The 22169-nt window shown below is 40.6% G+C and overlaps 1 protein-coding gene across 1 annotated transcript; it reads right to left on the bottom strand.

Annotated features, from left to right (window-relative positions):
• Positions 1–231: 231 nt before the first annotated feature.
• On the bottom strand, positions 232–22042 carry YIPF5 (Yip1 domain family member 5). Its single transcript, XM_062188911.1, has 6 exons — positions 21919–22042; positions 21277–21396; positions 7475–7647; positions 6225–6370; positions 2517–2698; positions 232–1201 (listed from the first exon to the last, which is right to left on the bottom strand). The coding sequence occupies exons 2-6, from the start codon at positions 21384–21386 to the stop codon at positions 1039–1041; spliced, it is 774 nt and encodes a 257-aa protein (XP_062044895.1). The 5' UTR covers positions 21387–21396; positions 21919–22042; the 3' UTR covers positions 232–1038.
• Between the last annotated feature and the right edge of the window lie 127 nt (positions 22043–22169).

The following is a 22169-nucleotide window of genomic DNA, read 5'->3' as shown; positions in this document are numbered from 1 at the left end:
TACAAATTCACTGGTGAGACAGTATGGTAACATAAAACAAATAAATTTAATACAAAGAAATAATGAAACTCAAAGTAAACTGCTTCTCATTTAATCCATTTTTTCCTATTATTAGATGATTTCCATGTTAAACCTCAGGCTAATGCTGTGAGTCAAAATCACAACCCCATTAAGAAAATGAGACACAGAGAACAGTGCTTTGGTGAAAGTAACTCAAACACACAATTAAAATTACTCGGGAAAACTTTAATTAATAAGCATTAAATGTACTTTACATTGATAACTGCAATACTGAAACTGCAATTTTAAATATTTCTCTCAAAAAGGTTAGCGATTTTCTTTTTCTGGGCAAGGTGGAGACCCAAGTATGAGCATTAACGCAGCGAATCTAGCCATAATGGTTTAATTAACACTAGTATCTAAACAGGCATTCACATTTCATGTTTCCAATAAGATGGACTGTGAACTTCTGGTATCTTTATCAAAACTTGCACGAAACTGATTTAGAGGAATCTCAAACATCTGAACTGTAAACTCATACAAGTCTACAATGGATCTTTTTGTTGTTGTTGTTGCTTCAAGTGCACCTGACATGGGAACACAAGCAATTTTTCTTTCCTAATTCCTTGGAAAAATATTTCTACAAGAAGTCTTGTTTCTTCTTTACTATGACTGAGTTTTTTTTAAGAAAGATTACAAGTTTTGTGGTTAGTTTGATAAAAATCTATCAAAAACATCATAATACAATTTGCAAGGAAAAAAGTTGTTTCTCAAAGGCTGCAGGAACAGGAAAGAAATACCACTTCTTATTTGTATAAACAGAAACACTTAAAGCTAGTCACACTGCAGGAAAATCCATTATAGTGTTCAGAAGTTCTATAAAAATGAACAACAGATCCATATTCCTTCCACGGCTCCAATCGTAAACGTAAATCTGCGTCAGAGTAGCGCGGCAGCAGCTTGCTGGTCCAATTTAAGAGTTCAAGGTCCTTTATGTGTATTTGGCCCACTGATGTCCATGTCCCAGGTAAATTCAGTTCAAAAGACGGAAATTAGGGCAAAGACTCCATATAACAACGCACATGGATATGCCACTAAAAGCTGCTGTCCTTCCATGGCTAACGCAGAAATAAAAATTTTGGAAGCAGAAAAACTACACCATCCAATAATCCCAGCGGTGAGAATGACTCCTACCATACCTCTGAAACCATCAAAGAAAAGGGGGAGAAAAAAGAAGAGCTGTGTAAGAACACTTCAAAATCCTCTTTGGGGGAAAAAAAGTATTTTAAATTCAGATGTAGACATATGCAGAAATAATCAAGAGGCTTTTCAAACGTCAAAATGCACCTCTCAGTGACTTCAGTGATGCTGAATGATTTCTTGTGATAAAAAGCTCACTAACAGTGACATTGTGCTCTTTGTAAATACAGGGTTTCTCAACCCTGGCACTGCTGACAACTGGGCTTGGATATGTCTCCATCATGGGGCTAACTACTTATGGCTGTGATGTTCAGCAGCACCTCTGATCTCTACCCTACAAATATCAGTAGCATTCCTGCCGCGCACAGCCATGACACCAAAACTGCCTCCAGATATTGCCAAATGTCCCCCAGGAAGCAAATCTGTTCCTGGTTGAGAAACACTGTTTACTACGCAATAACTTTGGTGAAACTGAAATATATCAGTTTTTAACAAATGAGAATGGTAAAGCAATTTTGGCAATGAAAATCTCAAACATTTTTATGTCAAGTAGGAACATGATAAAGCCATCATCTTGCCAAGTTTATACTAAGATGCACTTCTCCATTTGAACTTTCTAGGCGTAATTTTCTAAGTGTAAGGAAGCCTGATCACTGGTAGTGTCCAGGTCTAGCCACAAAGGGGAGTTTGAACAGTTGACAGAGGATTTGCACACTGGCCAAAATGAACATTATCAGCAGTTACTAGCCCTTTATTTCTAACCTAACCTAAAATATGATTTTAAAAATTACAAATATTTGAAGCTGCTTACAAGTACATCTGAGAACACAACAGACCATTAACAGGCCTCTACTGGCAAAAAGAATATGTTTTGTTTTCAGTTAAACAGCTATCAAAGAGCTTCTTTATATTTCTCATTCACACATTTGTCATATGCTCAACAGCTTCAAGAAATCAGATATGATCTAAAAAAAAAAAACCAAACGTGGTAAGTATAATTTTAACACTAATGACATGAGCTTCTTCCATGTAATATTTAAGTTAACAACCAGAAATCTTGAATTCATTATTGTTATGACACAGGAAAACAAAAAACCAGTTACTTTCTTGATCGGCAGTAAAGGCAGAGATAGTATGAGGATTTTAAAATTTATTTTCATTCCTATTTATCACCCAAAAGCATGTAGGACAGTCTCTACATATAAGAAACATTACCTGATATTTGCTTAACCAGTGATTTATCTCAAACTAATGATGAATTAATCTTATTATACAGAACTGGTGACTCAAACTCCAAAATAAAGATCAGTACTTACTGCAAAGAAAATACAACTGCAAAGCTGGAAAGCAGGATCATGGGAAGAAGACAGTATCCCAGGACACTTGCCACACAACCAAATGAAACACCTGTCATACTCATTAAGTTCAATAAACAAAACATTCCTAGACATCCAATTGCACTGATCCCATACACATAGCCAAACTGGATTTTGCCAGCCTACAGGAAGAGAAAAGATTAAAGGTTAAAGGGCAAAGGACAATTACTTTTGGTCTTATTTCACCTAAAATGGTACATACCAAAGACATTTAACTCATGAGCATGAAAATCTACAGAGGTAAATATTCTTTCCCCAAGGACAGTAAAAGATTGAGCAGACTGGATTCTACACCCTTCTTTGAAGTATCACTTCCCTATACACAAACATTTGTTCTCTATTTTACACTTAGCACTTGAGTTTAAAATCTGGCACAAAACTAAGAGACAAAATCATGGTAAATAACCTAAAATAGATTTTTAAAAAGAACTCTGGTTGATTTTAAGTAAATCAACTAAGAGACAAGATGGAAAATCATTCATAATGTTTGGATAGCAGCCCATATCATTTGAAAGCCTTTAATTCAAACCAAATGCCCATTGGCAGGTATCATATTTTACCAGCAGAAATATTTTAATCATTCACTTTCATTGCGGGTAGAAGACTTAGGGGAAAAGAATCCAGGATAAACAGGAAGTCACGATTCTTAGGGAAGGGAGAAGAAAAGGCAAAAGGAATATAATGGAAGATCTTCTTAGTCCTTCGATGAGGTAATACAAAACAAAAACAAAAAAATTTTCTTAGGGGAGTGAACCAGCAGATGGAAGATCTCTTTCTCTCTGTCTCCTTCTCTCTGTTAACGTTGCCTTTTGAATGAAGGAATAAATCAATGAGTAGAAAAATCCCTGAGACTTCTCTTCTTAGATCAATATTTATCTGTAAATACTAGATTAAGAGTGAAGAAGTTTATTGATTCCTTCATTCATGTATGCAATAACAAAATCTCATACTTCAGCAATGCTTTTACCTTTTCAAAGAAGTCTCACATAATCTTTCTTGTTTTATCTCCACACAATCCTGTTAATTGGGCAGCAGAGGATTGTCATCTACTAGGATTATTATTTGAAGGGTTAAGTAAGTTGGTCAAGGGGGCCAGTATTGTGCAACAGTGGATTAAGCCACTGCCTACAACACTGGCATCCATATGAGAACTGGTTCGAGTCCCAGCTGCTCTTCTTCCCATCCAGCTCCCTGCTAATGTGCCTGGGAAAGCAGTGGAGGATGGCCTGAATACTTGGGCCCCTGCCACCCACATGGGAGACTAGGCTGAAGTTCCAACCCCTTGGTTTTGGCTTGGCCAAGCCCCAGCTAGTATGGTCATTTGGGGAGTGAACCAGCCTATCTCTTCCTCTCTCAATACAACTCTGCCTTCAAATATGTAAAAGAAATCTCTAAAAAAAACAAAACAAAACAAAAAGTTTGGTCAAGAACTGAGTATGTATGCTGAGTTCAAGCATAGCTCCTCCAACTAAAAAATCTCATCTTCTATCCATTCCATCATTTATCTTTAATAATTCAGATAGAACATAAAACAAAATGCATACCTGGCACAGTGGTTACGGTAACACCTGGGACACCATCATCCCTTATCAGACTGCCTGGGAACAGTCCCAGCTCTGCCCCAGGTTCCAGCTTCCTGTCAATGTGCATCCTGGAGGCTGGAGGTGATGGCTCCAGCACCTGCCACTAATGTGGGAGACCTGGACTGAGTTCCCGGCTCCCAGGTATATAGGCAGTGAACCAGTGGTTGGGAGTTCTGTCTACCCCTGTTCTTCTCAAATAAATAAAAATTTTAATTAGAAATGCAGACTGATAAATATTACTACAATATTTCTTTTTGCTTTCAATATGCTTTAACATTCTTGCAAAGGAGGGACAAAAACCTGTGGTCCTCCAATGTTTTAATTAATTAAAATAATACATAGGAGGGCCAGCGCTGTGGCTTGGCAGGTAAAGCTGCCGCCTGCAGTGCTGGCATCCCGTATAGATACTGGTTCAAGTCCTGGCTGCTCCACTTCTGATCCAGCTCCCTGTTAATGTGCCTGGAAAAGCAGCAGAGGATGGCTCAAGGCCTTGGGGCTCTGCACCCATGTGGGAGACACAAGAGAAGCTCCTGGCTCCTGGTTTTGTTTCAGCTCAGCTCTGGCTGTTGCAGCCATTTGGGGAGTGAACCAGTGGATGCAAGACCTCTCTTTCTCTCTGCCTCTCTGTAATTCTACTTTTCAAATAAATAAATCTTTTTTTTTTTTTTTTTGACAGACAGAGTGGACAGTGAGAGAGAGAGACAGAGAGAAAGGTCTTCCTTTTCCATTGATTCACCTCCCAGTGGCCGCTGTGGCCGGTGCGCTGCGCTGATCCAAAGCCAGGAGCCAGGTGCTTCTGGTCTTCCATGTGGGTGCAGGGCCCAAGGACTTGGGCCACAGCAGAGAGCTGGACAGGAAGAGGAGTGACAGGGACAGAATCTGGCGCCCCGACTGCGACTAAAACCTGGAGTGCCAGCGCCGCAGGCGGAGGATTAGTCTATTCAGCCACGGCGCCGGCCTAAATAAATCTTTAAAAAAATACACATAGGAAAATAACCATCAGCTCCACACCAAAACACCACACAAGTTCCAGAGATTAAAAATAAGCAAAATGCTATTATTTTAAAAAAAGATAAAAAGTTATCATTTATCAATCTCCAAGAGATATGAAGGAAGTCTAATGAGAAACTAAAGCCACATATACTTATCTATTTAGTTTTTGTTTTTCCATAATACCTGGACTATTTCTTGGAATAAAAAATGATTTTAAAAATACACTATCCAGGGGTCGGCACTGTGGCATAGCAGGTAAAGCTGCTGCCTGTAGTGCCGGCATCTCATATGGGTACCGGTTTGAGTCCCAACTGCTCCACTTCTGATCCAGCTCTCTGCTATGGCCTGGGAAAGCAGCAGAAGATGGCCCAAGTCCTTGGGCCTCTGCCTCCACGTGGGAGACCCAGAAGAAGCTCTTGGCTCCTGGCTTCGAATTGGCACAGCTCCAGCCATTACGGCCAATTGGGGAGTGAATTAGCGGATGGAAGACCTCTCTCTCTGCCTCTCCTTCTCTCTTTGTGTAACTCTTTCAAGTAAATAAATAAATAAATCTTAAAAAGACTCATCTGTAAAAAAAAATAAAATGCACTATCCAATACTTACTACTGACAGAGAACTGATGTAATAGGCATAAGTTCAAACAACTCAATACTACTCAAAACACATCAAAACTTAGTAAGCAGAATTTCTAAAGTGGCTTTTGAAGGAACATTTAATGTTTGGTTCTTTAATCTCAAATTGAGAGCTAGAAACTAAACCTTCAACCAGTGGGGTTGGCGCTTAGCACAGCAGTTTTTATACCGCTTAGGATGCTCACATCCCACATCAGCATGCCTGGGTTTGAATCTCTGCTCTGTTTCCAACTCCAGCTTCATGCTAATGCATCCCTGGGAAAAGGCAGCAAGTAACGGCTCAAGTACTTGTTGTCAAACATGTGGGAGAAAAGGACTGGACTGTGGGTTCCTGGTTGCAGCCCATCCCAGCTGCAGCTACTGAAGGCATTTGGGAAGCAAACCAGTGGATAATCTGTCTATCTCTTTGTTTTTCAATATAATTAAAAAAAAAATCTTACCAGTAATAATGTTGCTCCAAAGGCAAGGCAAAAAACCATTGGTCCTGCCAAATCTGTTTCATTCATGATGCTACCATCTGCTACTTTTAATGGATGCAACACTGTAAGTGTTTTTTGCCAGATGTGGTCAAAATTGATTCCCAACTCTGAAAGAAAAGAAAATAAGGAAGTCATTTAATATTCATGATACAATTTAACATACCAGAACTTGTGTTGGAACAGGATACAAAATGAAATATCTAATAGCAAAAGAGGATCGATCAATACTGGATATGATGTGATATCATTAATATCACTGTACAGTTTGTGGTGCTTCTCCCACAACTATGTGATTTCTGGATTGGTGATGGAAAAGAATACAGACATCATTACTTATTAAACACTGACTGGTTAGAAAAGAGGGGTCCACAGTAAAGGATTCTTCACTGGTGGAATCAGGAATATATAAAGGCCCCGTGAAACTGTATACAAAGTTATGTCTATTCATATGTCTGCACTGTTCTGAAAAGTCTCCACAACTTTATCTGCCTTTTAAAGGGGGGTCCCCCCCTTTTTTTTCAAAAGGTGATCTCTCTCCCTGAAAAAAAAAAAAGCTCAGAACTAGTATTTTATAAGGATTAGAATTAGACTCTTTTTTGAAAATGACTATTTTTCAGTGATGTCAAAGGTTCCACCAGTTTATTTCCATGTAGAATAATCAATATCATATTATTTCCTTTCACTTCTGATGACAGAAATTAATAATCTAAAGTAAACGTTCAGATACTGAAATACTTTACTATCAGTTTATAAAGATCTACTAAAAATCTGGTCCTTGCTGGCCCAATATGATTTCATATACAGTTTGTTTAAAATGAGTTACTTAGAAGAAAAGTTTCTTCTATAACATTATTTTTTTCTAAGTCCCAGGTTTTCAATTCTGCGAATCAGTCAATGACATTTATTTCTAAATTACCATAAGCAGTATATTTACTGTTCAATTTAGGTCTTTATAGGTGTCTATAAAGGATAATGTGACATAATGGGTTAAAAAAAGGATAATTTCTCCAAATTAAAATGTACTTTCACTGACTAGCTGGATACTATAAAGTTTTGAGCATCTCTGACCCATAGACTTCAGATTTTTGGATTAGAAATGCTCAGCTTGTAAACTCTAATCCAGTATTCCAAAATCTGAAACACTTCTGGTGCCACGCATTTTGGACAAGGGAGATTCACCCTGTACAATCCAAGGCGACAATCAATCCTACCTTCTAATAAAGGTGGTTCATCCTCAAAGTTGTTCCCATAGAACGTCTGGGGTGTAGGTGGGGTGTACGTCTGTGCTGGCTGGAAAATCTGCCCGGTGTATGGCTGCTGTGGCTGCATCATGTCTGGAGGGACAAATCGGCCTTGCTGCGAGTAGTCGTAGCCAGCATATTGTCTGTAAATCAAAGGAAGGTCAATCGCTAACAACCGTTGGGATACCCCAACAGCTGGGATCCCTTAAATTCCAAGTGACAGAAAATCTCAGTCATGCAATTCCTAGGACCCCAACTTTTCAAGCTTTTTGTTAAATATATATATGCAAGGTGGCTGAATGATTACTAAATCAAGATAATCACTTGCAATGAGACGTCAGCTGTTTTACAGAGAATCTTCCTGATGATGCTGACACCCACTTTGCGGTACCTCAGCACTTCACTAACTACTAAACTTTTAAATACTAGGTCAACTTCAACAAGTATCAAATATAAAATCTCACCTATTTTTCTCCCTAGTGAGTGTACATAAAATAAAAAAAATCTAGTGAAATAAAATATATGCCTAAGACTGTGAATGTAAGGTAAGAATGACAAACTTTGCCTGCAATTTGCCATTATAATATGGATATCTATTGCATTATCATTCTTCTTCAAATCTTCAGAGTATATTATTTTTGCAAGTAGACAAACTTCCTTAAGAGCCATCAATTTCAAAGCAGACTGGAATAAATTACACTTATGTTTTGTGAAATACATAACAAAACATTATTAGTACCAACTGCATTCAAACAGGGCTTTCACTTTTTCAAGTAGCTGTACATCTACTGTCTCATTTGATGTGCATTACAGCAACTGTATATCAGAAGGAGAGCCCTCAATATGGCTATTTTTTTTTAACTTTTATTTAATGAATATAAATTTCCAGTGTACAGCTTATGGATTACGATGTCTTCCCCCTCCCATAACTTCCCTCCCACCCACAACCCTCCCCTCTCCCGCTCCCTCTCCCCTTCCATTCACATCAAGATACATTTTCAATTCTCTTTATATACAGAAGATCAATTTAGTATAAAGATTTCAACAGTTTGCACCCACATAGAAACACAAAGTGAAACATACTATTTGAGTACTAGTTATAGCATTAAATCAAAATGTACAGCACATTAAGGACAGAGATCCCACATGAGGAGCAAGTGCACAGTGGCTCTTGTTGTTGACCCAACAAATTGACACTCTAGTTTATGGCACCAGTAACCACCCTAGGCTGTCGTCATGAGTTGCCAAGGCTATGGAAGCCTTCCAAGTTTGCCGACTCTGATCATATTTAGACAAGGTCATAAAAGACAGAGTGAGGATAGTAACCAATGATCCTAAGAGTGGCATTTACCAGGTTTGAACAATTATACGGCATTAAGTGGGGAAGAGGACCATCAGTACACACAGGTTGGGAGTAGAGCCATTGGTGGTAGAGTAGAGGTTATGATTACAAAGGAATGAGGCCCAAGTGTGCTAGACAGGGTCTAGAACAAAGGACAGAGTCATTATTAGATGTGCTAAGAAAGGTGCTGTCTAAGCTACAATTAAGTTTTCTGATTGAGAGGCAAATAGAACCTGATAGAAGGGGCTTGATAATAATCTGTTGGGCTTTAGGCCTTGTAAGTTCAGAGGCCCAGACCTATCTATCTCTTCACATGGGGTATATCCTCAGGGAAGTGTGAACCTCCTAGGGGAAGGCACTCTGTTGACTTTCATTACTTGGCTGGCCTGGGAGGAGAGCTGGCCAGGTAAAGGCAGGGGGCATCTCTAACAAGAAATTTACAGTTCTGCCTGCAATGTTGCTGACCCTACTTTACCATACCCTCTGCTGCAGTGGTCACTTTGGAAGTTGGGCTGAGTGAAGGGCTTTTCAGCTTAGAGCCAATAAGATCTGTGGCTCTGACCTGGTGCTTAAAGATGTGTTACACACAGAAACACAGAAACATGGTCACCAATATGAAAGAAGGTAAAGGAAGGAAACCTCACAGCAAAAGATCACAGGAAGCTCAATTTCTCTTTGACATAGAATTAAATTCTGATGCTCTGTTAAAGCAATGTGTTAAAGTAATCTAAAAACAAAAAGCAATTCAAATCAATTGGCAATCTACAAAAAGAGTTAAAGATTTTAAAAGCTATTATTAAAATTGCTATATTGGTCTATTATGCTATGTTATATGTGTGTACATATTGTATGTCCACATAGGAAATTTTATTAAGAGTTTTATTTTAAATGGCTTATAGATAAGATTGTCCATAAATTTAAGCTGCTAAAATCAATCAAAGATACATTTTAATTTGTGGGACCTGAATCTGTGTATCATATGTTTTAGACTTGTTGGTAGAAAGAAACTAAAAACATTTTAGATGGTTGTGCTTAAGTTTACTGGCTAAACAAACTACACCATGTTAGATATTTAAGAGGTGTTTTCAAATACATGATTCTTAAAATTTATAGAAGGCATTGCACCTTCTGGTAAATGTTTTCTTAAGTTGTTATCTAATGGTTGAAAGGGTTTGCTAAGTATTCATGTAATATTGCTATTGTCAGCAAGCGATCTAGGACTTGCTCCCTCATTTCTCTATTCTAAGCCCAACTTATTCTTTCATTTCTCTATTCTCTTCAAGGTAGGAAACTAATTCTATTATGAAGGAATCTGTAGGACGCACAATTTAATCTTTAGACCTTATAAAAGAGATGGCTAACATTTTTCTGTAATAGCATAGCCAAAATAAGAACTTAAATAATAATCTCATAGCTAGATTCACTTCGCCATCAGCGAAGTAAGCAGTAAGTAGAAAAAACCTCCCAATCAGACCAAAGGGAAAGAAAGTTTTAAAGTGAGAATATAATTTTCCTCATGGGCATTGTCTACCTTAGAAAAACTACTACAGAACATGCCTGTGACTATAGACTTGTAGTTCAGGCCACCGAAGATTAGAGATGGTACACGGGCACTCCCTTGACTTGCATCCTCTGGTCTGCTTTAACACAAACCAGGAGGAAAAGAAAGCTAGGCATCAGAAGCAATGGGTGGCAGGCCTATTCATGGCTGATCTGTACAGTGATCTGCCCTCAAGGAGCCCCAACAGGCTAGTCCACTGCAGTGGCTTTCAATGTGGTAAGCCTGGGCTTCAGCAGAAGTCAGCTTGTGAAGAGCCCTGGCAGCTCTGCCAAGAGTTGGATCACTGGAAATGGACCTGCCCTGGAGTCGAAGGATGCCCAGGTCAGAGCCACAGATCAATATGGCTATTTTAATGACAAGAGGGGACAGAAGAATACTGAGGCCTCATCTTAAAATTCCTGTTTTACTATGTTCTCGAATAATATGACCTGTCTACTAGTGGGACTAATCTAATTTTATAGCAAAAAATGCATAAGTAACATAATTATTTTAAAATATATTTTTAAGAAAGGAAGGCTGAGAAACCTTAGAGACGCTTTAGTCTATTTTTTACAATTTTATTGTTGTGCTTTAGAAACATATAAAAATATGTTTTTAAAATTAAAGCCAATGTTTAAATTAATTGAAAATCTTGTCAAAAGCAAATCAAACTAATGGTGTGTTTTCAGATGCACACAACCCTCTGGAGATTCCAAAGTGACTGCCAACACTAACCATATTAGCCCAAAACATGCTTTAAAAAAAGTACTATTTATTTTTCTGGTTATACAACGTAGAATTCTCTGTAGCATTATTTTAACAGCATAAAACGCGGGGAAAACAATATAAATAACAATCAGTAAACACCTTGTGATATGGACATACAATAGTAATCTATGAACCTGTTAAAGAGAATGAGGATATTTTGTGTGTTCTGATGGGGAGTGATAAATATTCAGTGGGGAAAGAAAAGCAATGTTCAAAACAGCGAACATAGCTGCAACCATAGTTAGCATCTTTTTAAAAATACACAAACACATACACATACACATATACACACTCACATGCCTAACATATGTCTGGGGGTATACACAAGAAACTTTAAATCACAGTGCAACATAAAAGAACCTGGAAATGTGAGAAAGCAGATTTAATTTTCATATTATAAACTTCTTTACCTTCAAAATTGTTATACATTTATTACTTAGTGAGATTATTATTTTTTTTTTTTATTTGACAGGTAGAACTACAGACAGTGAGAGGGAGAGACAGAGGGAAAGGTCTTCCTTCCTTTGGTTCACCCCCCAAAATGGCCGCTACAGCTGGTACTGCGCCGATCTGAAGCCAGGAGACAGGTGCTTCTTCCTGGTCTCCCATGAGGGTGCAGGAGACCAAGCACTTGGGCCATCCTCCACTGCCCTCCTGGGCCACAGCAGAGAGCTGGACTGGAAGAGGAGCAACCGGGACTAGAACCCGGTGCCCATATGGGATGCCAGTGCCACAGGCGGAGGATTAACCAAATGAGCCATGGCGCTGGACCTTACTGAAATTAATTCTAAAATAACCTATGCCACATGAGTCTATTTATTAAAAATCCCTAAAATCTAATCATCTTTTTTAACGTTACTACGCATTATAAGAGTTTAATGTGAGGCCGGCGCTGCGGCTCACTAGGCTAATCCTCCGCCTTGCGGCGCCGGCACCCCAGGTTCTAGTCCCGGTCGGGGCGCTGGATTCTGTCCCGGTTGCCCCTCTTCCAGGCCAGCTCTCTGCTGTGGCCAGGGAATGCAGTGGAGGATGGCCCAAGTGCTTGGGCCCTGCACCCCATGGGAGACCAAGAGAAGCACCTGGCTCCTGTCATTGGATCAGCGAGTTGCGCTGGCTGCAGTGCGCCAGCCGCGGCGGCCATTGGGGGGTGAACCAACGGCAAAAGGAAGACCTTTCTCTCTGTCTCTCTCTCACTATCCACTCTGCCTGTCAAAAATTTAAAAAAAAAATAAAAGTTTAATGTGAATTGCTTCATATATTTTCACTGTAATACTATGACATGGACATTTTTGTCTTCCTCATTACAAAGATGTGGAATCTGAAATTTAGGTTACAATAATTTGTCCATGATGGTGGCAGAATTCAAAATGAGTCTAATTCCAGTGGCCAACTCTCAAAAACTGCAATTAAAAAAAAAAAAATCACACGATCCTACCTTACAGGGGTGTAGCATTTTGTTCTATATTTGTATTTTCTCAGTCTTCTTGGTATGCAAAGATGTTCCCTTCTACTTACACACAAGTGAGCACTAAAAATACACACCTATCTCTGAAAGGGCTAGCTAGTTAAACTAAGACAATAATCAACATTTCCTGACTTAGTACAAGACACTATTGTGCTGATCCTTGTTATCAGAAGTTCCCTTCTTAGTCTGCAAAAACTCCATGTGGAGGTTTCTACAACCTGCTTCAACTCTATTTGAATGTCTGAGAGACAACATGTCTGTAATAGAAAACCAAGAAGAGCACAGACAAAACTCTTTGGTCTTAGGACTGCTTTACATTGTTAAATTTATTAAAAACTCCTAAGTGTTTTATTTATGTAGATTACTAGTTATTAATATTTATCATATTAGAAATTAAAACATATCTTTAAATGAATTCATTTAAACAACACATATTACATCTCAGCATACACATTTTTTATGAAAAAACTATTTTCAAAAAATAAGATGGAGAAGGGGCGGTGCGGTGGGAGGGAGCACCACTGGAGGTGCCTGGGGGCTCCAGCCGATCGTTCTCGCAGCACTGGGTGGCCAGGAGGACTGAGCGGGCCCAGAGGACAGTGTGCTGGGTGAACCATGTGATCAGCACTGGAAAGGGTGCCAGCCCCAGCGGCCACATATGAAAGAGCAGTATACAAAAACCCCTCTGAGTACCACCACATGAAAGACTGCCTGACTTTCAAGAACGTGGAGTTGGATTGAATGCCGCACAGCTCAAGCAGCTGCTTGTTTCAGCCCTGAAGGAGCTGTCTGGAGGCTGACGGCTGCCTTGCCCTTAGACGTCCTAACCTATGAAGAGAAGACTTCCTCCGCCATCTTGAGAATATGCAGCAGCAGTCTTGTCAAATTGTGGAGCTCTTTGACCTTGTTAGGATCCTATAGAGGCAAAAAGTGTGCTTTCAGAGTGACTCAGGTGTCTCCATTTCTCCACGCCTCATCTGGTAACAGTAGGGAACTCGGATTGGATGGCAATGTCAAGTGAAGACACCTTCCGCTCTCAAAATATTCTTTGGTGCCTGCCTGCTATCTGAAGGCAGAAGCAAGCCACGAACCCCAGTGGATGCAATGTGTGGGTGCTGTTGATGTTCCCCATGATCTGCAGCCCTCGCCTTTGGTGAGGTAAGCTCCAGCGGAGCATCTGCCTGAATCACTCTGTGCTGAGCACGCGCTGCAAGTGTGTGCGCATCAGAGTTGGAGCCCGGTCGGAACTGAGTGGGGCTTTCACACAGAGCGACGTGGCTGCCTTCTCGGAATTATGGGAGACACGTAAACGAAGAGTTTGCAAAACACACCAAGTTTGGGAAGATGATTGTGCATGGGGTGTTGATCTCTGGACTTATCTCAGCGTCCCTGGGCACAAAGATGCTAGGGCCCGGCTGTGTGTTTCTTTCCCAGGAAATTCATTTTCCAGTGCCTTTATATGTCAGAGAAGGTGTTTTGGCGTCTGTGGAAGTGAAGAAACCAAGTGGTGCATTGCTATCACTGCAGCTGAAGTGCAGTGGTTAAAGTCATGGTCCCAGAAGCTCCCAGATCCTGAAGTAGGTGTGTAAAGGCGCAAGTGCAAACCCAAAAGCTGCAGTTAGTAAAAAAGTGCCTGGCAAAACAGGACTGTCACTCTTCTCCAGGGGTAGCCTGTGTTAGGGGAATGGTGTACAAACGTGCGCTTTCCAGCTTGGCTGCAAGCGCCACAGGCCAGAGTGTGTGCCCCATTCCATCATCTGCCAAGACTTGCAAACTGAAATACTACTGGCAAGGCTATTTATCTAAGGCTCAGCTCTGTGAATTTCAAACCTACATGTGCGGTAGTTAACACGAGTGTGCCCCTGTCTGTGTAGGAGAAGTTTCTCACAGACTTGACAACTGGCATTCAATAATACAAGGTGGGTCATTTCTGAACTTCTGCTCTTTACCAGGCAGTATACTTAGGCCCTGGTTTTCAGTTATGTTGGCGTCAGAGTTCATAAATGTTACTGTTTACACAAAGATGACTTCTTGTCAACCTTCAGTGAGACTCATCTTTCAGGTTTCCTGTTACTGGAGAAGGGTTCATGCGCAGACTTGGACTTGGTTGTGAAAGCTGCCTGACTTATTAAGTGGTAGGGACACACACCACGTGGGGTTAACGTGGGAGGTAATGGACACAGAGAAGTAGATGTGGGGCTGACCTGGGTCTGAGATCAGCATGCTGTTTGTTTAAAGCTGCCCTGCTCACAGCTGACCATGGAACAGGCCAGTCTTTTAGGGTGATAGGCAATCTCTATTAGTACTCTGGGATAGATAATCAATGCAAAGTTTTCATTTTAGGAGTCCAGATTTTTGCCCTTAAAAATGTGCCTGCGCTTCCTGTTATATAAACACATGCTTGTTAGGAAAAGGAAAAGGAAAAGGAAGGAAGGAAGGAAGGAAGGAAGGGAGGAAGAAAGTGAGTACGATGAAACCCATGAATGCCAAATTCTTAAGAGTTTGGGGATACTGAAGGGGAAACATGCCTAATGTGTTAATATTAAGTGCTTAGCGCCAATACCACCAATGCTTTAAAATAAAGACGAGAGCCTACAGCAGCCTCCAAATGGTCCACCTGTATTAGTCTTCAGATGCTAACTCTGACTGCTGCTAGATACTCTGATCAAGATCATGTGTAACCAGTTGGTTCTGCCAGATTTCCTGGGAAAGAGATTTTCCTCCTGCTGGTGGTTAAGTAGATTTTTAAATTGTGTTTTGTTTTTTTTTTTAACAAAAAAGGGGAGCAGTTGAATACATTATTAGACATAATCATTCTAGTCACTAGAGGGCAGGGATGCATATAAAGTGAATACTTTTAAACAGCTCGTCACTGTGGCGTAGCGGTTAAACCGCTGCCTGCTGCGCTGACATCCTATATAGGTGCCAGTTCAAGTCCCAGCAGCTCCACTTCCAGTCCAGCTCCCTGCTAATGCACCTGGGAAAACAGAAGATGGCCCAAACAGCTGGGCCCCTGCACCCATGTGGGAGACCTGGATGAAGCTCCTGGCTTCGACCTGGCCCAGCTCTGGCCATTATGAACCTATGGATGGAAGATTCTCTGCTTCTCCCTCTCTGTAACCTGTTAAAATAATATATAAAATATAAAATAAAATAAAATAAAATAAAATAAAATAAAATAATATATATATATATATTTTTAAATTGTTTAATACTATTCCACGCTCCAGTTTATGAAGGTGGGAAGAAAATACTCAAGTCTACATGAGGAACAAGCATACTGTTCTGAGTCTTGGAATGGGCAGCTCATACAGGCTCAGATGCACCTAAAGAAGACATTTATAGGTAAACCACCAGATGTGCCAAGAATGTTACAATACCAGAAACAAGATGGAACTCCAGACCAAGACTGCTCCTGTAGAACTCATTCCTTGGGCTTGGCAGCAGCCTTAAAAGCACTAAGTTCACAAATGGAGAGTGAAGTAATCCCCAGTATCAATACTCACAGTTGACAGTTTTCAACACCCAGGGAGCCACTTTTCTGCATTGATGCTAATCCTTCAAACAACTCTGAAGTTAATGTCCTGTTTGACAGGCATGGAGTTAGAACGATGCTGTGTGACTTGCCCGGGGTTGTACCACTAATATATGCTAGAGGTGGGGGTTCCAGCATGCCCATGTGGCCTTGTCTGGTTTCCAGGCCATTCTTTTGCCATCACCCTTTGGATCTTACAACGTTTCCATTAGTAGAACACGGTTATTTTCTATAATGGTGTCTTGTTATGTGACATTAAAGGCAATAAATTGGGAAAAAAATGAAGAAAAGTGGCACTGTATTATATTTCTGAAAATTCCATCAATAGCTAGTTTAACAGAAGATATTCTTGTATCTGTTTATGCATTCAATCTGTTCTGAAAGTCTAGTGTTGCAGACATATAAATGGAAAAACTTCTCTGATTCTCATGAAGTTCTATTGGTGCTACATCACAAAACAAAAATAAAGTACATGGGGCTGGTGCTGTGGCAAAGCAAATTAAAGCTCTGGCCTCCAGCACAGGTACTTGGCATTCCATATGGGTGCCAGTTCAAATCTTGGCTGTTCCACTTCCAATGTAGCTCCCTACTAATGCACGTGGGAAAGCAGTGGAGGATGGCCCAGGTGCTTGGCCCCCTGCACCCACTTGGGAGACCTGGAAGAAGTTCCTGGCTCCTGGATTCAGTCCAGCCAAGTCCCGGTCATTGTAGTCATTTGGGGAGTGAACCAGTGGATGGAAGATCTAACTCTGCCTTTCAAAAAAATAAAATAAAATAAATCTTAAAAAAAAAAAAAAAACACGTAGTTTTAGAAATTTAAGCTGTAAAACAGAATTGCAAACAGCATGGAGATAATTTTTAGACCTGTTAAAACATATTGAACTATCTTGCTCTTTGAATGAATTATTTATCAATGTATGATTTTATAATACCATGCATTAGCCATTCAGAAAATACTAGTATGTTAGGCCTATCTTCCAAATATTGACACAATTCTACAATTAAAAAATAAAATTTCATTTGTTAGAATCACCACTGCTCTGATCAGAAAAATGTTAATTACTGGAAAGTTGGAATATTACAGTGATAAATTCAAGTCTTCCAAAATCCTCATTTTGTGTAAAAATTTGAATGTGACCACTGGTAACACATATTTTCAGCTGTTTGCCTCAGAGTGACAGGTTCAGGTCATTCACGTTTAAGAAAAAATCTGCCAAATACTCAAGTCTGAACAGCCAATGTCTCTGTGGCAGCTGTTTTTGCTTTTTTAAAGATTTATTTATTTGAAAAGCAGAGTTACAGAGACAGAGACAGAAAGAGATCTTTCATCTGCTGATTCATTCCTCAAATGGCCACAATGGCTAGGAGTGGACCAGGCTGAATCAGGAGCCTGGAACTCTATCTAGGTCTCCCATGTTGGTTGCAGGGGCCTAAGCACTTGGACCACCTTCTACTCCTTTCTCAGGCACATTAGCAGGGAGCTAGCTAAGAAGTGGAGCAGCCAAGACTTGAACTGGTACTCATATGGATGCCAGCATCATAGCAGGGACTTAACCCACTGCACCATAATGCTGGCCCCAGGGGTTGTTGCTAAAAACAAAAATGGTTTTCATGAAAGAGCAGCTAGTTCAGCTTACAACTAAATTGCTCAAGTGCCCTTCCTGTAGAAAATCGTCACCCTTTGGTATGTGATAGAAGTGTTTATGACCTTCCCATTTTTGTCACACAGAATATTAAAGAAATGTGTATGCTCAAGGGTCAGAATTTAGTAAAACCACAATTCTTACTGTTCAATCAGGAAAAAACTTAAATACAACCCACTCCAACAAGCATGTGATGATGAAGAATACAACAACTACTACAGCTATTTGATATCACTGCCTTGATTCAGTCTCAAGGAGCAGCAATTTTTATCAACCAGTGCTTTTGCAACATCAAACTTAAAACACAGTCAGTCTTAGTCCTGTCTGAAAATAACTTTTGACCTTAGAGGCTTCCTCTAGGTCTCAAGGGCCCTCTGGGGGTCCGTAGTCCACAAGTGGAGAACCACCAATATGGAACAGTACATTTCAAGTACAGAAGAGAAACACTGTTAGCAACTGACCATTTCAAAGGCGGTCCTATCGTTCCACTTTAAAGATGCAATGAGAGAAAGACAATGTGGACTTTTACTAATTTCTGGTAGAACTGTTCCTGACGCACTACTGTTTGTTTTAAACTAAAACGTGGTATGGTAAATATGACCATTACAAATTAAAGCACACTTCCACAGCAGGAAGAGGAGCATTTACCAAATCAGTACTCTCCTAAGTACTCTGTACCATCAATAAACACAGAGCTTCTTCATATACTGGATGGCTACTGTTAAGCTCATGAAAGTCCTCAAGTATTCCATAAAGGTATTATCAGTTAAGTTGAAGATGAGAACACAATTCCTTTTAATACTTAAAAATATGTGACTAATAGTACTATATATTTTATAAGCATATCCACAATGCACTGTATGGGATTTGTTCAATATGACTTTTTTTGGAGGGGTGGGGAGACGGTATATGGACATAGAAATGATACCTGTGACATACCCACAGAAGAAACTGCAAAATGCTAATGCTCACTTTATGCACTAATGTAGAATTATGGACTAAGTCAAGTCAAACTTGAACATAATCAAAGCAATACACTATTTCAACCTAGATTTTCCACAACAGAGAGCTAGAAATTATCAGCTGATTTTTGCTAACAAGCCAGCAAGACAAATAATTCCTTAGCAAGCTAAGAAGGATATTGAAGTGGCAGTGATGTTACATGGAAGAAACTTAGTTAGTAATAAAGCAGTGCTTCCTGGCATGTTTTTTGTTTGGAATGAAACTGTGAGAATGGTTAGCAACAGACTCAACTGCTGGGTGAAGAACTGAAATGAGCCCATTTATAAATGGAATGCGAGGCTACCCCCTTTCAGTGATCCAAACAAGGACAAGATACGAAAAAAAAGACAAATAAACCTAGCAGGTTGCAATGTAAATGCAATAGTTTTGTTGCATCTGATCATGGAGATCATTTGGATAAGGAGACAGGCTCTCCAAAGCACTGTTGCTGCTAGAAACAAGGATTTACCTTATGTGCTCTGGCCAAACCTACAATCAACACAGAGCAATTAAGATTATACAATATTATACAAAAAGGTACAAGAGGTGAATACATGAATTTTCATTTCTTAGTTGTGTGTGTGTGTGTAAACCGTTGAAGTCTTTATTTAGTATAGAGTTGCTTTTCTGTACATAAAGTTAATTAAAAATGAATCTTAACGAAGAATGGGATGGGAGAGGGAGTAGAAAGTGGGACGAAAGTGGGGTTGGGAGGGTGGGTATGGGGGAAAGAATCACTGTTTTCCTCAAGTTGTTCCTATGAAATTTGCATTCATTAAATATAAGTTTTTTAAAAAAATTTCTCGGTATAGTTTTTTCAACTGTGCCAAGCTAATTGACTGAAAGAGATAAATCTTCATTGAGACACTGAGAATTTCACAGAAATTAAAAAACATAATTCATAGATAAAAAGGTACTCCAAAAAAGTATGTGAAAAAATGTGATATAAAGACAAGTTTATTTTGGTGCTAAAAAAAAGAGGCCAGCGCTGTGGCACAGAGGTTAAAGCCCTGGCCTGAAGCACAAGTATCCCATATGGGCGCTGGTTCTAGTCCAGGCTGGGCTGCTCTTCTTCCGATCTGGCTCTCTGGCCTGGGAAAGCAGTAGAAGATGGCCCAAGTCTTTGGGCCCTTGCATCCGTGTGGGAGACCCAGAGGAAGCTCCCGGCTCCTGGCTTCAGATCGGTGCAGCTCTGGCCGTTGCGGCCATCTGAGGAGTAAACCAGCAGATGGAAGACCTCTCTGTCTGTCTCTACTTCTCTCTGTAACTCTTTCAAATAAATAAAATAAATCTTAAAAAAATGAAATCCATGAATACTTTTTTTATATGCACTTCCAGGAACTTTTGAAGACTTCACATAGCAGGTATTTTAACATACTCTCATTGTTCCATGTGCTTTAGACTTGACTGAACCACTTAAGGAGTTGGTGGGTTACATGAAGGATAGCCTATCCAAGACAGATCAGAGACAGAGGCTGATTTTGATTTCCTATTTTTCTAATTCTTGGGCTCTTCATTCAAATTTATAAACTCAGACACATTCTATTACTGCACGTTGCTCAGAGACTGACTGGGGTACACAACCTTTCCTCGCCCTTATCCTGGGGTATTCTTCATGGGCTTTTTATTACAGGAACCACAGATGAACACAGGATGACATATGACTTGTCTCACATTATATGTGCACTTCTAAGGGCATTTAAGTGATGTATGCATGTATTCCCAGGTAACAGGCCCAATTTTCACGAGATTCTTAAAGAAACCAATCCAAGCAATCTTGGAAACTCCTTCATCTGACAAGAGGCTGACAAGATTTCTTCTAAGTTCTAAGACACTGTAAGTACAGTGTCCTAGAAGGAACTGGTAGAAAGCCTTCAGCTACTGTATTTTGGTTGCAACTCAATATGATAAAAAGACCTTTTTTTTGTTTTAGACAAGTCTTTAAAGGCTTGGAGCCCCTCCCAACCTGAAACAGGTAACTTACAAGCTACTAACCATAATGTTCATCATGTTTCAGTACCAGTAATAAACATGATAAGTTGCTATATTAAAATCACCTAATGACTCACAATAAGGAGCCACCCCATTAAGCAGTGTCACCAAGCATTTTCAACTAGCACTGATAAAATCCAAATGTTGGACTTGCTGACTACCAAACCATCAAAAGATCTTAATTTTTAACTGGTCCTGTGGACAAACTAGCCTATCTTCTGCGCATGTAAAACTCCCATGTTCATCTACATACTACTGTTCCACTCAATCACATCGTAAGATCTAGCAGAAGATACCAAACTCTAAATAAGGCAATTCCTTCAAATCCAAACCAGAGTCAAAGATCTCTCTGGGAGTCGGGAAAGTATGCAAAATCACATTCTTAAAAGGGGACACACGTGCACGCATTCAATTTTAGGCAGAACACTGAATAGATGCTTTCACTGCACTGCAGGCCAAATAAATTGTGAAACTTGAAAAGTTACTTGCTGTAGGGTCCTCCACTTCCTCCATAATCGTAAGAAGGCTGCGACTGGTCATCAATGCTGTAACTTGTCTGGTAGAAATCCGTGTTCAAGTTATCAAAGCCTGACATGGCAAACGATCTGCAACGGAAGGAAAAGGAGGGGAAATGCTATGAACATCCGAGGTCCCACCGAAATCGCTCCTGGCACTGTGCTCCAGCAAACGCCCCTAGAAGGCAACAAACGTCTCTTCCGTACTACGAGGGAGCAGTTGCAGGGCAGCCTGGGAGAAGGACCAAAGAAAGCGAGGCGCCTCTACTTCAAGGAGCTGAAATGCCTTCGGTCAGGGAAGGGCTCACGGGAACAGCTGTTCCACCGGAGTGTACATCAGCCACAAGCAAAGCTTATTCCTCACCTTGGTACAGCGCTTTACAGCGAACAACACAGCTGCCGCCTTGCAAAACGGACAGCGGGCCGCCGGGGAGGAGATGCAGACTCCCGCAAGGTCGCCCTGAGATGCAGGGACCGCGTCAGAGCAAAGACCTAAAGGGGAGCGAAGGTCCCAGCGAAAGGACCGGGGCGCGGCGCCGAAAGCCGGCAGCACAGCGAGCTGCGTCGGTGCGGGAAGACGCCGCACACGGTGCCGCGGTCTGAGGCACTTACCAAACGCAGAGACGGCGGCAGCAGCGGCAGCTCTAACTCCAGGAGCCTCAAATACTCCCCAAAACTCAATTTCAGAGCCTTCACTGGCCCCGTTGCTACGTGTCACAAGGCTAAAGAACCACTTCCGGGGCACGCCCGCTCGCTCGCGCAGGCGCCTTGACAGGCTCGGTTTTCTCTTCTTTGGTTGGACACTAGGCGGGCAGAGGGAGGCGGAATTCCCGAGATGCGCGTGCGCAATACCGATTGACTGG

Source organism: Lepus europaeus, chromosome 4 (genome assembly GCF_033115175.1).
Source record: "Lepus europaeus isolate LE1 chromosome 4, mLepTim1.pri, whole genome shotgun sequence".
Classification (NCBI taxonomy): Eukaryota; Metazoa; Chordata; class Mammalia; order Lagomorpha; family Leporidae; genus Lepus; species Lepus europaeus.
This window is presented reverse-complemented; position numbering and strand designations above follow the sequence as displayed.

Bases quoted from the DNA above. Each gene is read 5' to 3' on its own strand.
- YIPF5 (XM_062188911.1), bottom strand. From the start codon at position 21,386: ATGTCAGGCTTTGATAACTTGAACACGGATTTCTACCAGACAAGTTAC. The intron at 2,699-6,224 runs GTAAGATTTTTT...CTCTTCCTGTAG, and splicing joins TTGGAGCAACATTATTACTG to GCTGGCAAAATCCAGTTTGG. The intron at 1,202-2,516 runs GTAAGTACTGAT...TGATGGTTTCAG, and splicing joins GCAGTTGTATTTTCTTTGCA to AGGTATGGTAGGAGTCATTC.